Source organism: Pelodiscus sinensis, chromosome 5, assembly GCF_052426305.1.
Source record: "Pelodiscus sinensis isolate ZL-2025 chromosome 5, ASM5242630v1, whole genome shotgun sequence".
Taxonomy (NCBI): Eukaryota; Metazoa; Chordata; order Testudines; family Trionychidae; genus Pelodiscus; species Pelodiscus sinensis.
The window spans coordinates 57,994,937-58,013,230 of NC_143056.1; the positions used below are offsets into that span (position 1 = coordinate 57,994,937).

At 43.2% G+C, this 18,294-nt stretch overlaps 1 protein-coding gene across 2 annotated transcripts in view; it reads left to right on the forward strand.

Moving 5' to 3' along the window:
• The window catches only part of SPRED1 (sprouty related EVH1 domain containing 1), a 118,653-nt gene that overhangs the window by 14,388 nt on the left and 85,971 nt on the right, over positions 1-18,294 (forward strand). The window contains exon 1 of one of the 2 annotated variants that reach the window (XM_075927036.2): positions 17,452-17,499. The exons of the other annotated variant lie outside the window; for it this stretch is intronic. Within the exon in view, the coding sequence (XP_075783151.1) occupies positions 17,468-17,499 (32 nt within the window). The 5' untranslated portion in view covers positions 17,452-17,467. Of the gene's footprint in view, positions 1-17,451; positions 17,500-18,294 lie in introns of those variants that run through there. 2 annotated transcript variants of the gene reach the window in all.

An 18,294-nucleotide genomic window follows, 5' to 3' on the forward strand; every position in this document is an offset into this window, starting at 1 on the left:
TTACCCAGGTCATCCTGTTCATCCTTTTAAAATATTGCTATAAGATTAGCTTTCTTCTGGAATTTCTCCTGTGTTCCAAGACTTCTTATTGAAAATCAACATTAATGGTCTAGCAAGTTTCTTAGCCAGCTCTTTTAAAACTCATAGGTGCAAGTTATCAGGATCTCCCAATTTAAACATTTTTTTTACTTAGTAGCTGCTGTTTTACATTATCCTAAGATACTGGTAGAATGGAAAGAATGGCATGTCTACAACTATCTGGTTAAAAATAGAACAGAAGTATTTATTGAACACTTCTGCCTTTTTGCATTATTAGTGGTAATTTTAAACCTTCCATCTAGTAATGGACAAGTACTATTGTTAGGATTCTTTTTGTTCCTAATTGTTTTTAAAAACTCATGATGTTGAATTCTGGCGATAGATTTCTTCTTGTTTCCCTCTGCTTTCCTATCGATTTTCTACAAGTTCTAGCTTCTGATGTTATATATAAATGAATTACAATCTCTCTCTCTGTGTGTGTGTGTGTGTGTGTGTGTGTGTGTGTGTGTGTGTGTGTGTGTGTGTGTATAATATATAATTGTATAAATAACTGATGCTGTCACATACCCCTCTAAGCCAGGTCTTTTTGCTCTCTGACCCCAACAAACACAATCTTCCTCACTGAAACAAAAACAGAACTATGTAGCACTTTAAAGACTAACAAGATGGTTTAATAGGTGATGAGCTTTTGTGGGCCAGCCCCACTTCCTCAGATCAAATAGTGGAAGAAAATTGTCACAACCAAAATTGTGTTGACAATTTTCTTCTACTATTTGATCTGAGGAAGTGGGGCTGGCCCATAAAAGCTCATCACCTATTAAACCATCTTGTTAGTCTTTAAAATGCTACATAGTCCTGTTTTTTGTTTCAGCTACATCAGACTAACACGGCTACATTTCTATCAGTCTTCCTCCCTGTGGGTTTTGGGGGCATCTAGTAAAGGGTTTGGGTTTTTTCACATTTTTTTCAGATTAAATTTTTCCTCCCAGTCTTTAATACTAGTCTTTGGGTGCTAGAAGCTTGTTGGCCACTCTTAAGAAAAAATATAGAATGTGCATCCCTACACTTAAAGCCATTTTGTTGCTGCAGACATCTTACTGTATAATGACTTCAGAAAAGCCTTTTCTAAGCTTCTTTCCTTCTTAAGTAGACTAAACTAAGAAATTAAGACCGTGGCCAGGTTGTCCACAAGACAGGCTGCTTTAATGAAAACCTTTAGGACTTCTCTTGTAAAACTGTTGTCCTTGTGTATTATTATAAGATAGGGAAAATCTCTACCATTTGTCAGCATAAGACAACAGAAAAACGGTCCAGAGAGTAAAATTTAATTTCTTTGTTACGCTAGGTCGACACTGCAATTGTGCACCATATCTACTGTAATTTTCAAATGATCAATTCTAGGAATGTCAATGTGTAAACAACTACCATGATTAACTGATAAGCCTGGTCTTATTGGTTAATCCTGTTGACTACATTCATTCTCCCCCCTCCCCCCCTTCTTGCTGCCTCTGTGTCAGAGGCAGTAGAGAGGAGAACAAAGGGAGAGGCAGAAGCCATGGAGGGTGAGGGGAGCAGGTAGGAGCCGATATGAGCAGGAAGCCAGGTTTTAAGTTGGCTTTCCACATATGTTGGCTATGTGGACCTGCCTCCCTCTCCCCCTACAGAGGCAGCGGGGGGCACAAGCAGGAATTTGTGCTGGGGAACGCGGCTTAAAAGCTGGCTCCCCCTGGCTCTATGAAGCCACTTCTCCTCTCCCCCACAGCCAGGGCTCTCCGCATACAGAGGCTGCTCCACGATAACAGCCCCTTCCTCTGGGGGTCTGGATTCCCTGCAGACCAGGACTGCTCCAGCATCCCACAGAGCAGTCCCCATCTGCAGAGAGCTCGGGGCCCCCTGCAGATAGGGGCAGTAGGCAGGAGCCTATCTGCTTTTTAAAAAAAAAAAATCAGCTCCCCTTACAGACCGGCTCTCACCTGCTACCCCACACTGCTGCCTGTGATAGAGTGGCAGCAGCATGGAATGGAAGGAGACTCCTTGAGAGTGAGGCCAGGAGCGCACTGGCTGCCAGTCCCCTTTTGGGTGACTATCAAATAGTCATGTAACTGCCAAAATTTGGTGCGGTTACACGACTAACGAATTACATTCTATCTAATATCCCTAATCAGTTCCATTAACTTTTTTATTATTACAAACTCCTCAGTTGATAAAATAAAGGTTCTGTTGTATGCATTAGTGTAGTATAAAGTGAATAGTGTGCCTTGTTGAGTTAGTTAATTGTAATAAAATATGTAATGATAAATGCAAGTATATGTGGGGAAGTGGTGTTTTTTAATCTTATTCTGAGTCATAAGGGTTTCTTTGTACTAAAAAGATTCTTCAGCTCTTGTTTCTGATTTACCTGTGAATTGTTTTAAATCATGCCGCTTCTTCCTCCCCTCCCCCCCCCCCAAAAAAAGAATTTATTTTTCCTTTTAAAAATGTATTTCTTTTGGAAATCTTTGACTCCTAAATGTGGGTTTGTACTGTGCTGTAGATTTTCATCATTCTGCAATAGAAAATGAGTTCCCACATTAGAGGATGGTTTATAGTGTTGATCTCGGCTATTAACTAGAGTTGCTTTTCTGTTCACCTCACAGCTGCTAAATGTTTTGTTTTTGCATCTATTACAGGTGATGGGTAAGTACCGTCATCGTATGAAACATATATACAACTTGATTGGTCAGCTCATGTCAGTTATAACAGAAATATCAGTATTTTCTGCTGATAGAGAAAAATCTGTTGTGTTCTATTAATTTGCCTTTAACTGAGTATGAAGGAATCTACATATTCTGAATCTGTAACTGCCTTGTCGCCTTACATTGATGTCAGCCTACTTTAAAATTTGTAATTTAGTCATAATAATTATAAAATCATGTTACATGTATGGAGTTAAATCTATTTGACATAGTCCATATGAGAAAAGCCCATAGCAAATAATGGCACTTGCCATAATAATTAAAGATTTAGTTCATGTTGGTATTATAAAACCTGATTTTAAGGAGGACTTGCAGCAAGATCATCAGCTATAAGACAGAAGGAGAAGCATTGCCTTTCCTGGGTCTTAGTGCTCAACTGATCCTCTCTTTCTCTCCCTTTTCTGAATCTTCCTGCAGGCTCACACAACAGGCTGTTGCAGACTGGTGAGTTGTCCTCTAGATTACATCTAGAAACTTAAATTAAAAACTTAAACCACAAATAGTCTAGTAGCACTTTAAAGACTAACAAAATATGTAGATGGTATCATGAGCTTTCATGAGCACAGCCCATGTACAGAACCAACATCCAACACTCTGGCCATCTGAAGAAGTGGGCTGTGCTCATGATACCATGTACATATTTTGTTAGTCTTTAAAGTGCTACCAGACTATTGGTTGTTTAAGTTTTTCCTGTTACAGACAAACTTGGCCTACCCTCTGAATCTTTTAAAAGTAAAAAGCCTTCCAGCTTGCTACACCTATTTGCATAACATTTAATCTTTAAAAGAGCCATTAAGTAATACTGAATCTACTTAACAAACAAGCATCTACCAGGTATATACTAGTATTTTCTGAATTTATTGACAGAAATAGTTGTCGTCATCATCAACCACCATGGGCTCAACACTTGTTGGTGTCCAATGCCCCCCTCATTTCCTTTCATCTTTCCCTGTCCAGTGCAAAGTGGCTTAGTTTCTGTAGACTAGCTCTGCTCCAATCTGCTATATCAGAGTTTCCCAACTGATGCTCTGGGAAACCCTAGGGGCACCGCTAGGAGCTGGCACTCCCCCCGCCCCCTGTGAAAGAGAGAGAGCCGGCTAGCCAGCAGAGGCATGGGCAGCGAGTTGTATGGGCTCGTGGTGCCCATGCTCCACCAATATTTGGAACTGGAGTGGGCCCAGAGCATCTCTCCCCTGTCCCCGTCCCTGCTGTGGGCAACCTTCAGTGAGCTTCCCTTTGCTGGCTGCTGCTGCCCTGCACAGCGTGCTCAAACTGGTAGGCGGGGAGATGCCCGGGCATGACGTAATGTCACGGCCCGAGATTTTAAAGCTGCTGGGCGCTGCGTTGCGCTGTATGGCTGAGTTGCGGGTTTGGAGTCCGGGGACGGAGTGCAGACTCCAGCCCCAGAAGGTGGAAGGCAGAAGGTAGGGGAAGGAGAAGGGCTGGGAGAGGAGGGGGGGTTGTGCGGCGGGGGAGGGGAGAGGAAGGCACCAAAGGGACAGGGTAGAGGAGAGACAAATGCCAGGGGGCCAAGTGCAGACAATGAGGAAAAAGGCAGGAGGGGAGGTATCAGTGGTAGGGGGACAGGGTGATGCTGGGAGGGGAGAGGGTAAAGGCATTGGGGGCTAGAGGGGGGACGGGGAGGTGCTGGGAGAAGGCTTGAAAGATGGGGTGGGCATGAGGGAGGCCGGGATGGAGCAAGTCATGTGTGAGGGCACAGGGGCATGAGGGGAACGGGGGCAGAGGTTGGTGAGGGGGTGGGCATCAGGGAAAAAGAGGGCAAGGGAGGCAGGGGCAGTGAGGGAAGGGGGAGGCAACAGGAGGGTGCAGGAGTAAGAGAAGGTGCAAGTGCCAGGGGATTCTGGTGGTGAAGCAGAAGGGCAGACACCTGCAGGGGAGGAACCACCACCAGAAGGGAGAGACAGGGCAGGTTTGTAGAGGGAGGTGTTAGAAGAGGGGATGAGGAGGGGTAGCTCACATGATCAGAGTGGGGCTCCTGGAGGAGTGGGCATAGGGAGGAGAGAAGGGCTGGTGGAGAAGGGGCAGGTTGCAGGAGGACTGAGGGCTGTGAGAAGGGCAGGAGTCAGGACAGCAGAGGAGGGTGAGAAGTTGGGACACAGCAGGCACCAGGGGAGCTGATGGAACAAGGGGAGGAGACATGGCAGCAGAGAGAAAAGGTAAAGGTTTAGAAATATTTATTAATAACCTGTGCGCCACAGTGGCACATCCAAACCAGCCACATGAACACAGTACTGGTGCACAACACAATTTATTTTGCTCATGCGAGGAAACTCTTAGGCTATGTCTACACTGGCGGTTTCTTGTACAAGAACATCTTGCGCAAGAGTTCTTGTGCAAGAACACGTCCACACTGCCATGTGCGAGCTGTGCTTTTGCACAAGAGCATCTATGGCAGTGTGGATGCTCTCTTGCCCGAGAAAGTGCCGATGGCCATTTTAGCCATAGGGCTTTCTTGCGCAAGAAATTCACATTGCCTGTCTACACTGGCCTCTTGCGCAAGAACAGTTGCACAAAAGAGCTTATTCCTGAGCGGGAGCATCATAGTTCTTGCGCAAGAAGTCCTGATTTCATACATGAGAACTCTGTCCCCTGCTCCCACCAGCACATTTGTGACCATATTAGTGAGGCTTGGGGGTCTTTGGAGGGTTGTTGGGTTTTTTTTGCATCTCACTTGTGTTGCCCCAACAGACTTTTCTGTAGGTCAGTGACTTTTGACTCAAAACAGGTTCGTCACCCCTCTCATAAATAAAGACAATGCTAAAACCTTTTGAGTTTGACATAATATTTTATTTAAAAATGAAGCCAGGCCAACAAGCCCCCAATTGGGGCCAAACCCCCATCTCACTGCAGAATTATAACACTCCTGCACCACCTGACCCCAAATCTAAGCCTATCATACACTGGAACCCCCTGTCCTGAGCTTCTTACATCCCCAAACTCCTGCATCCCCACATCCTCAGTTTTCTGCCACAACTCTCCTGCACCATCCACACATGGCAAATCTGTGTCCTGAGCCCGTCATACTCACAACCTTCTTGCCCTGAGTTCCTCACATATCCAGCCCAAACTCCAGCACCCTCACATCCACAAGCCCATGGCTTGCTCAGCACCCCAACCTTCCACCTGAGCCCAACACTCCTGAGCCTGGAGCCCTCTCCCCGAGCCAGCATCCCCTTCTCCTGCATCCAAATACCCTCCCAGAGCTTCTACTTCTCACCCCTTCCCACATCCAAATCCCTCATTCCCACCCCACACCTCCTATCTCAACCTAGTGAGAGTGTATAAGGGCTGGGGATAGCAAGTGATGGAGAGGAGGGGAACAGAGCAGATGAGGCCTCAAGGAGGGGGGGGTGTGGGGGTCTTGGGGAAGGAATGTGATTTTCATGCATTTGTGGGGATTTTCATGAATTGGTGGGTCCTCCCCTCCCTCCCCCCCCCTTTTTTTTTCTTGACAAACCTAGGGGTTCCTTGAAATTCTGAAAAGGGTTCCTCGGCCAAATAAAATTGGGAAACACTGTAATGTATCATCTACCCATTCTCTGTGGGGTCTGCCTCAAAGGGGCAGCTGAATGAGCCTGGGGTCAGCCGAGGACTCCAGCTGTTCCCGGGCTCCCGCAATGCTGCCCTTTTGAAACACCGCTGCAGCATTTCAAAGGGGCACCGCACGCGATTAATCACGCAATTAACTGCAATTAATTTTTTAATCTCTTGACAGCACTAGTACAAAACTTGCTTTCAAAGTCTTCCTGTCCTTTTTGTCCTTTCATCTCTCCCTCCCCCCAACCGAATGGAAGAGAGACCTTAAACTAAGGAACAGCATCCCTTTTCTTTCCTATATCTGGTTGTAAGAGTACCCTCCACCAAAATCAATGCTTTAGTTAGATATAATATCCTTTGTTATGTTTAAAATCTTTGGAAACCTTTTTAGCATAAACTTAGTGTGATATTTCATAAACATGTCTATTGTTGTGGACATCACACAATAAATTAGTGTTCCCTTTTTCTAAAAGCACTGTACATTATGAGCGCACTAAACCACTTTGATCAGTTTAAAATAATATTTTTGTTTTGGTGCATTAAATATGTGGTAATTTGGAATGATTACTTTATGAAGACTTAAGAATACATTTAAAATAATGAATCCACTTAGAAATATTAAGAAAATGTAAGAGTAGAGCTGCATCATGTATTCTATAATATTTCATGTTGTATTCAGCAGGACAGCTGGCTTGCCCTTACTACAAAGTTTTTGGAAATAAATGTCTGACAAACTTCAGAGTATATCAAAAAACCCATGACTGACATTATTTATTCCTAGAATTTAAAAAAAAAAAATCTGGCATACAGTGGAAAAAATGCTCCAGGATGCCACTTAGGAATTAGAAGTATTCAGTAACAGCAATTGTGTTTAAATAATTTGCTTAAACCTTACAAGAAGGGTGAGGGGGGAAACAGGGAATATTAGGGGTTTTACATATAGTCAATTACACAATTAACCAATAAGCTTGGGATTACTGGTTAATCGTATTGTCTATACACAACTCCCCCCGGCCCCTTCCCGATCCCCCTTTATCAAAGGCAGCAAGCGGGAGAGGTGGGAGTTGGTGCCCATCCCCGTGTGTGCTGGCTCCCGTAGAGCCACCTACCCCCCTCTACTTCCACCCTACCACTGCTTCCCACAGAGGCAGCAGCATGGGGACAGACAAGAGACAAATATTAAGCCAGCTCTCTGTGCATGATGGCTTCTGCAGAGCCACCTGTCCCCTTTGCTGCCTCCCACAGAGGCAGAAGTGCGGGGAGGTGGGCTCCCATCTGTCCCCACGTCCCAGTGCTGCTGCCTCTGGGGGGGGGGGGGGGGGAGGAGTAGTACCACAGAAGCCAGCACATGCAAAAATCTGTCTTAAAAGCTGCTTTCTGCTTGCCCCCTGTGCTGCTGAGGGAAGCAGCAAGGGAGGAGGGATGGCGAGTCTCTGAGAGAGAGGCAACAGTGCAGAAGGTGAGGGCGGCAGGCGGGAGGCAGTACATGTGGGAAGCGGCTTTCAAGCTTGCTCCCCGTGTGTATCTGCTCCCACGGAGCCACCTTCTCATCTCCCTCCCCCCCCCACCATGCTGATGTCTCTTTGTTAGAGGCAGCAGGGAGGGACAGGCAGGAGTTAGTACTTGCGGGGACCCATCTTGAAAGCCAGCTCCCCCCAAGCACAGGTTCCTGCTTCCTTCCCTCCCTCCATGAAAATGTGTAATGACTAACATTTCCAGGGGTTACATATTTACACAAATAAATGATGGTGAACATCCCTGGTGAATGCTGAGCAAAGAGAGAGTAATAATTTCACTGCTGCCAGCTTGCATGTTACATTGGTATGTTGTGAAATTTTTAAGACTTTGTTTGAAGGTCTCATCACTAGCAAAATGTTGAATTCATTTTTAATCACTTAGTAATCCGATTCTCTAGGAATTCACAAGTATCATTTAAAAATACCCAAGTTAAGCTTTTCCTTTTGTTTTCCATAGACAGAAGTTTTTCTCTGAGACAACAGTAGGAATTGTATTACTTTTCCAATTATAGGAAAGGAATAAGGATTTGGTCCATGATGAATCTGTGTTCAGAGCACAGAGTTCTAACCATAATCTTTCCTGTTATGAAATTGCTTTACATATTTAAAGCTCTGATATGTCTTTACTGTCAAAACAAAGTCTTTAGAAGCAGCTACAGCAATTTGTTTTTCTGAAGGAAAAAAAAAAGTTAAATTGGATGCCAAATGCACATGTACTGAAATTTTTGTGGATCTCTGAATACGGTTTATTGGAGTACTGAGACATGCTGAAGTGACAGGATAGTATTATATGTGGGTCTTAAATGGCAAGTCAGTTTACATAGCACACAGCTGGTAATAAGTAGTTAATGCATAATGATTTAATAGCAGATTTTTAGCTTCCACTCTGAATTATGTTGCATTTGTGGTTTATGCAGAGTTATATTCCGCATTTTTAATATAATGGACTCAGTAGATGTTTGTGTGCTTTCCGGAGGGAATGTGCTGATGTTGAAGCTAGTACCGTTCACAAGTTTGTCTTTCTTACCAGGCCCACTATAACCGTATTCATGAATCACAATTGAGAATACCAAATTCAGGACACACTGCTGAGAAACAGGGCAAATATACCTCAAAACTGGTCGTTATCTTTCCATAAGATATACCAGACCAGCAATAAAAATGAACTTCTGTCTGACTCTGCTGGCTAACAAGTTATAAAAATAATCTCCTTGGTCATTCTAGTCCTTATATCATGCCCAAAATCAGTGGACTTAAAGATAAATGGTTCTTTAAAACCAATTTAATCAAAGAACAGGTTCTTCTGATCCCAAAGAACCAGCCATAAACCCAAGTCAATATATATCTTGGATCTTATCACAAATCACACTGATGCCAACCCTTTAGTATCTAAAAATCTAATGATTTATTCATTAAAATAAAGATGAGAGTTATATTTGATTATTTGAACCAATTTTATACAATAAATGTAAAGTTCTTAGTTCAGGCTTGTAATAGGGATAGAATAAACTGTTGGCTTAAGTCAAGTCTCTGGTTGCTTCCAAATCATTTGAAAAGTCCTCAAATCTTTTTGCTAGAACACTGCCATTAGTATAAGTCCATAGTCCAGAGGCTGGAGCAGGAAAGAGGCAAAATGGAGGCGTTTCCAGGGCCTTTTACAGCTTCTGCCATGTGGAGGGAATCCCTTTGTAATTTTCCACGGTAAGCACAGGTAAAAATGGAGTATGGAGTCACATGGACAAGTCCATGCTGTAGTTTATAGGGCTAACCTGCTTTAGATTTTATATACTTCTAGATGTTATCAAAACTATAAGCAAATAATACATGTTTATCATAATAGCCAAACTACTTAATATTAAACTTATAACTCAAGAGATTTATAGGCTGCATCTTGTATGTTGAGCTAAGACAAAGGTAGCATGCATATGCTTGGGAACTTCCTCCCAGATAGCAACATAGGTGTGTGTATATTCAGGTCCTTTCACCTAAATAAATAAATAAATAAATAAAGCCTTCAATAGTATAGGGGCTTCCAAGAATACCTTCAAACTTAGTGGATACATCATTACTTTGAAAAACCTGAAATAACTAGTTAAGACCAAACTAAATAATCGGGTAGGACAGAAATAACAAATGTGATACATAACTAAAAAAGGCTCGTGGTAACGAATTAATGTATATGTTAGTAATTTAAAATCAATGAAACACTGACCTATAGGAAAAAGACACTTCACTATTAGTCAGATGAGGAAACATCACCTATTGAATCAAACACAACATCAGTGTAACATATTATAAAAGAGGTATAGTCCTTGGGAAGTGCCAAGTCATGGCCACTAGTGATAATGGGGGAAGGTGTTTGTGATAAGGAAAACGATGGATAACAATGCAGGTTGTTCAAGAAGGAATGGTGTGAGTAGAAGGAAATATAAATGTACGTTACCTACCTATCTTGTGAAGCTGGGGTGTTTGTAACTGCACTAAATGTATTAAATATATTTGTAAATATACAATAGTTCCTATAGTGTAAGTGTTGCAACGATGCACATCAGGGTTCCCAACCATAAAATAATTTAAATATTGAGCCTAATCCTGGGACAAAAGACCTGTCAATCCTAAAGATGGTAACTGAAAATTAATAAGTAATCTATATAATTATGTTCAATCTATAGATCAGGCCAAAATTCATAATCTTGTTTAAGGTAATTAATTCAGTTATTGTATTATCACGCAACAAAATGAGTTTCATTACTTGTACTTGCAAAAATGATACAGGGTAAGAAACTTCTTTTTTAAAAAAAAGATTAAATAATGTGGGATTATGAGCATAGTGCCTTGTTTTTTGTTTCAAGTAAATTCACTTAAATTCACATTCACTTAAACAGTTTTAATTAACATCAAAGCAATAAAGATTTTAACTCTGTTACAAATTTGTCCTGCTATTAAAAACCAAATAATGTCTCTGCACTGGAATTGTACAGCAGGGAGATATCATTTGAAAAAGACTTAAAATAGGGACTTCTCAACATTTCTAGTTAAACTGTCAAGAAAAGTAACTAGCATAATTCTATTTTAGTGCATTTGATCACATTATCCTAGAGCAAAATTCTGCTGCTTTGACCTTACAAGTCATGGGGCTATGCCCTTCTAAGAAACTTATCCCCACCATGAGCCTTGTTTGGGGATTCTTTCATATCAGCTATTAAGGGAGAAAAATCTGAGTTTTAGACACCTATCAGCTTTGGAATGGAGAATCTTCTCCTTTCCCCCTCTGAGTCTAGAAGTAATTTTATTGCTCATTAGAAGGATTGGGGTGCAGGACAGAGTGCAGGGTCTGGGAGGGAGCTGTGACCTGAGAAAGGGGAGGTGCAGAAGGTTTGGGTGGTCACATGGGGCAGAGGGGATGGGGGCCAGGTACAGGCTGGAGTTGGGAGGTGCTTACCTAGGCAGCTTCCAGCCAGAAGCCCAGCAAGACCCTCAAGCAGGCTTTCTGCCTGCTACAGCCCCAGGTTCAAAGTGGCTGGCTGCTCCATGTGGCTCTACGCAGGGTGGGAAGGGCAGGCCTCTAGCCAGTTTGAGCTGAGAGATTTTGCTGGGAGCTGGGGCAACATGGAAGACACCATGGTAAGTTCTTGACTTCAGCTACTCTATTCGTGTAGCTGAAATTGTATAGCTTAGATTGTCAGGCAACAAGGAGGGTGTAGCACAGACTAGGTCAAAGTTTCAGAAGGAGGAAGTGGGATGGAGTACAGATTTCTAGATAGAAGTTTGGGCAATGGGATTAATTTTTAATCATTTTCCACCAGAAGTTTATTCTAGTGGAGATTAGTTTTTAACCATTTGACTACTGCTGATGTAATGTAAAGCATGCAGAATCTTGAATACAGCTGGAACCTATTCATCTAAAGGTAAATGTGTAAATAGGTTTATTGTTCTAACTTGAAATGAACTATGGTACTATAAAATGCAGTGTTTCGTAATGAACAGAGACTAGTTATTAAATGTGAAGCTATTGAGCTATATTCATTACCCAGATTTAAAACTTTATATTAAATTATAAATATGAACATAAGCAGACACGGATGCATACATCAGTTATACAGAAACATATGCTTTGAATATTAATATTTTAATAATACTATTCTAACTAGTGATAGAATATAACTATCCATCTTGATATAAATAGTCAAGTATTACAGATAGCTCTACGGGGCACAGTTAATTTTGAAGTAAAGCTAAGTGGTAAGTTAGGGCTTGTTTCAGTAGAGGAGTATGATTTGTAAAGCACTCTAATGCTTTGTGCTATAAATGTTCTACATAGACCCATCTGGCATGCTCGAAGATTTGCCTAGTTCACATCAATGTAGTTAATGGAGGAACATTCTAGAGTGCACCTGCAGGGTCTAGATGGGGTAGTTTGAGCCAGCATGAAATCACACTTTTCTCGTGTGCTTCTATTTCAGCGTCATGTATTCCAGATTTGCACATACTGTAATGCTGTACTGAAATGTGTTAATTTTGAGTAGCCTTTTTGTTATTAGACTAAATAGACATGATAGTTTGAGTTTTTCCAGCTTACACTAATGAGCATTATCTGAAATACAAAATTTAAATTAGCAAAATATGAGCTGCAAATAATTACTTGGAATACTTAAGTTACGGGGCAATGTATTGAATATAGAAGCTATATGATGCATGTGTGGAAATCCATGTATAGTAGATTTCCGATAATCCGGCATCTTTGGGACCTAGGTGGTGCCAGATTATCGGATATGCCGATAATAAGGAGTTACTATAAGGAGGCGCATACTCCTAACCCAATCCTCCTCCTCCTTATGTTTGGGTCCCGGAGCCGCCGGTACAGCCGCACGTCTCCCTCCAGGCACTGGGGCACATGTGCTGAGCGGACGGCTTTTCAATGAATTGGCTGGGATGCTGTACGCAACCCAATCCTTCTCTCCTCTTCCCTTCCCCAGAGCCAAACACCTCCCCTCCCTGCTGTCACCCAATCCCCTGTCTGGGTCTCAAAGCAGCTGCCTGTGCTCGGCGGTCGGCTGCTAGTACGTGCAGGCTGGACGCTGTGCACGCTGGTGACTGTGAGTGGCACAGCGGGCCGTCAGCACGCCTGCGTCTCACAGCGGCCTGGCCATCAGAGCAGCTGACCTGAGCAGTTCCGGGTTCCAGTTGATGCTGGACTATCAGGAGTGCCGGATAACTGGATGCCAGACTAGGAGTTTTACTGTACTTAGCCAGATTTCATATGTGAATATGCAGGTACTTTGCTGTTTGCAGGAGTATGGTCACAATTGATATTCATTACACTAGGCAGAGGAATTTCTACCATATGATTTCTTAATAGTGTCACTCTTGATGTTTTGGTAAAATGTTTGGATTATTCACGTAGAAATGCCTGCCTTTCAGGAATATGGAACATGTTTCTGCTCAAAAGATAGCATGACAGAACCCAGCCTTAAAACTTACAATTTGAGATGCCTGAGAGAAACTAGGAAACTTTCAGATCCCTGCATTTTTCTGTGTTCCAGAAAAATAGGGGTGGCCAACCCACAGCTCGCGAGCTGCATGCCGCTCTTCTCTCCCCCCCCCCCAAAAGTGGGGCTCGTGAAGCTGCCCCCACACCTCTCCAAACGGCCCCCGGCTCCCTGTGCTCACCGGCGCACAAGAGCTGTCTGGCAGCGATTCAAAATGGTGTCCACAAGATGGCGGCATCCAAAAGAAGCCTGATGTGGCCAAAAAGTCTAAGCCAGTGTTTTTTCAAGGGGCAGCTTCTCTTGTTTAATAGGTTGGCCACCCCTGAGAGAAATCATCAAGGATCTTCACCTTAAACAATGGAATCCTTGTAAAGGTGGAATTCCAGGAGCTCTTGTAGCGTTTAGGGATGTCAACATGTAGACGACTACATGATTAACTGATAAGGCTGGGTTTATCAGTTAATCTTGCCCACTATACTCATTTCCCCCACTCCTTCCAAGCAACAAGTGGAGAGGTGGCGAGCAGTAGATCTGCCTGCCCTCTTCCACCCTTGTGCTTCTGCCTCTGATAAAGAGGCAGCAGTGTGGAAGATGAGGGGGACAGGTGGGAGCCCACACGTACGGGGAGACAGCTTTGCAGTGCCGCCTCTCCCCTGCCATGGGTGGAGGCTGCCATGAAGCAGCCTCTGTCTGCAGTGGACCTGTGGACAGAGCCTGCTGCCTCCCCACACTGCTGTCTCTAATACAGAGGCAGCAATGCATGGAGGCAGGCAGGAGCCGGTCTGCATGGGAAGCCATTTTTTAAACTGTCTCCCCTCATGGACTGGCTCCTGCCTGCCACCCCACACTGCTGCCTCTGATAGAGAGGCAGCAGCGCAGGGTGGCAGGGGGCTCCCTGGGAATGGGACTGGGAGCACATTGGCTGCCGGCCCCACTCCCAGGGACTATCGAATAGTTCTGTAACCACTAAAATTTGATACAGTTACACAGCTATTCAATTACACGCTATCTAACATCCCTAGTAGTATTCCTGTATATATACAATATACTAGATGATTTACCTGGCATTGATCAGGTCTTTAACTCTCTCACTGCAGCAGCTTGGTGCCATCTGAGAAGTTCCTGTCCAGGACAGTTGCAGCTAAGCAGGCACATTCTGGGGATACCCCTCCCTTTCCATTTTATGAGACTTAATCAAATTCCTTGCACATTCCATTGTCTTGGCACAACCAAACCCTACCCTTGCTTGAAGTTATGATAAGGGGAAGCTACATACCAAATGTGGTAATCCTAGCTCTTACCGTTTATGGGAATTCTTGAACAAATGGATTCACAGATGGACAGATGCACATTTCTAAAATATATAGTGAGAAGAAGATATGTCTCTTTCCTACATAAAACGTATTTTAAATATGAAGTACTCTAAAAGAGCAGATAAATACAGATGGTATAGCTGAAGCAAATAGTAAAATTTATAGAAGGCTAGATAGGGTTCTCAGGACCATAGTACATACTTTTAAAATTATATAAGCTTTCATATTATTGTACAAGATGAATTAACAGACTTAATATAAGTGAAAGTACATAGAGTAGAAATATGGTTATAGTTAATAAAGAGGGTTTAAAGAACAATTCATTTCAGTACTCTTCACAGTGGATACTTTTCTATGCTGAAGTTTTTATCCTCACTTTGAGGCTGTGGTTGAAAATAAAATACCAGGTTGGCATTTCATTTTGTTAGCCCTTGATTTTGGTGATACAAACTAAATAATTCTTTTAGTGTAAGTGACAGAAAAATGTTAACCTGCGGGTTTCTTCAGACAGCGTTCATGCACCTGGTATATATTAAGTAATTTGAAAATAGTGGCTGTGGAAGTTTTGAATATTAAAACGAGAAGAACCAGATTGAATATTTATCTCTGTTGCAGAAAGCCATGAGTGTAAAGTGATAGCTTTGAGTCTTACAGCTGGATAAAATTGTGTTTAGGCCTCAGTAGTGAGGCGAGAACTTTGCTACTGTTTTCACTCCCCTAAATCATTGCAGGACAGCAAACTGAAACTTCAATATTTTGACAATAAAAATATAGCTTATAATGTGACTTTAATAGTCTATATATAATTTTGGTAGCTGCTAACATGTTAACATGAATATTATGTGGTACAGGCAGTCCCCGGGTTACGTATAAGATAGGGACTGTAGGTTTGTTCTTAAGTTGAATCTGTATGTAAGTCGGAACTGGCGTCCAGATTCAGCCGCTGCTGAAACTGACTGCCAGTTCTGACTTACATACAGATTCAACTTAAGAACCCCAAGCTTCCCCAAGTCAGCTGCTGCTGAAACTGATGAGCGCTGATTCCAGGAAGCCTGGGGCAGAGCAACTCTGCCTCTGGCTTCCTGTAGTCAGCGCTGGTCAGTTTCAGCAGCGGCTGACTTGGGGACGCCTGGGGCAGAGCAGCTGGGGTGCTGCTGGGTTGCTCCAGTAGCACCCCTCGGCGCTACTGGACCAACCCAGCAGCACCCCATCTGCTCTGCCCCAGGCGTCCTGATTCAGCCACTGCTGAAACTGACCAGCAGCGGCTGAATCAGGACCTGGGGCAGAGCAGCTGGGGTGCTGCCGGGTTGGTCCAGTAGTGCCCAGAGCGGGTGCTGCAGGACCAATCCGCAGCACCCCAGCTGCTCTGCTCCAGGGTCCAAAACAAAAGCCTGGTCTGCTGGGGGGGGCACACTATCCGCGCCCCCCCCCCCCCAGCAGACCAGGGACACGGGGAGCAGAGCAGCAGCGGCAGCGGGGTGCCGCGCCTCTGAGGCTTTGCTCTGGCAAAGTCTCAGAGGCGCGGGACCCCTCCCCCCCGCGGCTGCGGCTTCAGTCCCGGTTCCTGTGGTCTGCTGGGGACGGTCCCCAGCAGACCACAGGCACCGGTTCTCAAGCGGCAGCAGCAGCGGTTCCTGCGCTTCTGAGGCTTTGCTCTGGCAAAGCCTCAGAAGCGCGGGAACCCGCCCAGTGCCCCTGGTCTGCTGGAGACGGTCTCCAGCAGACCAGGGGCACCGGAACAGCTTACGAACGGGGCTTTCTCGCCCCGGAGGTCGCAGGTAGCAATCCGCTACCTCGACCTCCGGGGCGAGAAAGGTCGGATCCGCACTTACGAACGGGGCTAAGTCGGATCCGCGTAAGTCGGGGACTGCCTGTATTGTATTTCCATATCTCCATATTGAATGAGAAATGAAACTTCAGAAGCGTAATAATGTTTATATGGTAGTAATTTGTTCGTTACTGAAATAACCCCAACTTCAGTCCTATTCCTGGTGAATTCATAAGGAGTTTTAGCATTAGCTTAGAATGGAACATAAGGAACACATCTGTTAGGGAGCTTCTGAAGTGCCACAGATATACCAGTTACAGGACTACTGTACAAAATGCATGCTTGTAAAATACCTTTGGTTATTTGTTTGTACAATTCCTCATACAGTGGGGCTTCACATCTAGTTGGACTTTCTAGAATATTAGCATAATATATACATTAAATAACTGGACTAAAGTTTTGACCTAGTGTGCTTGATTAATGCCAGTACGCTGTGTAGTGTTGCATAACTTCATTATTTAACTTTGAAAATATAAATATTTTCAGTGTTTTGCAAGCTGTCAAAGTAACGATGATCACAGAAGATGAAAGCTATACAGGTTAGGTTTTCTAAAATTTAAGTGTCTGGAGTACATTTTTCAATTGAGTTCTTACCAGACTGATGGATAAAGTCTTTTCACAAAGGCCAGAATGTCCATGTTTTTGTACTACCAAATTTTCTCCCCTTCTCCATCTGGAAGAAATTTTTGCTTTCCATAGGTGTATTTTAGTGTCACACAAAAGAACTTTAATTTTTGTTTGACAGGCACACACACTTCACCAACTGGACCCCAATTTATCCTATTAACTCTAGCAAAGAACATTAATAGGGATAGAATCCTTGTCTGTATGTACAGTTTATGATAGCACTTTATTCTGCAATTGATTTCACATCTAATAAGCCAGGCTTTTTTTGGGAAGACTTGAGACTCGTAATATTTCATATCCTTATCTCTCCCCGGCACAGGAAGAACTTCTTAACTCAAGGATTGTAGAAGATGATGGGATCATGGATTCCATTCTGCAGAAAATATCCAATAGGTCAGATTGTTGTGCATCTCTTCTTCTCTGTGACTATACATTTCTTAAACTTGTGGTTCTTATACTTTCCCATTCTGTAGTTCTAGACTATCAATATTTATTTTCTTCTGTGGGGTTTAAACCCAAAATCTATTTAAAGTAATCCGTGTAGCACATCTTCAAATGCAGCTAAAGATTTAACTATGAAGAAGACAACCCCATATTCATGTTAATATATGAAAAATAGCAGAACTACACTTAGATATTTGTGATCTGTTTTCTGTCACACACAAATAAGGCATATGCTTATCACCAGTTTGTGTGTGTATATTTAATTAAGCAAGAGCACCCAGGTTCTCCTTCGTGCCCCACTCTCAAATTGCCAATCCTGCAGATAAAGATACTGTAGTGTTTTGTTTTTTCTCTTTCTTCACCCTTCACATGGCTACCCCAGCTTCTTCAGGAGAGATCAGACTGGCTTAGGGGTTTGTCTATTCGTCACCCTTAACCTCTAGTTTGGAAGAGCATCTCTTTTATTCCAGTTCTGCTGCCAGTTGCTCCATTTGTAGGCAACCCCATCTCCTGTTCACTTTTTAAAAAATAATGGTAATTCCATTGTATTTTTTCTGTTTAGGGAGAGACATTAAGCAGCAGACCTATAAGGAAATCTAGGTACCAACAAGAAGGCTCTCAGATTAATGTAATCAGTGATGTTCCTGAGGACCTACATCAAACTAATCATTAATATCACTAGTGCTGCTAGCTTAGCCTGAAGGATTTTGCCTGTACTTCCTCAGGGGAGGGAAGAGAATGAGG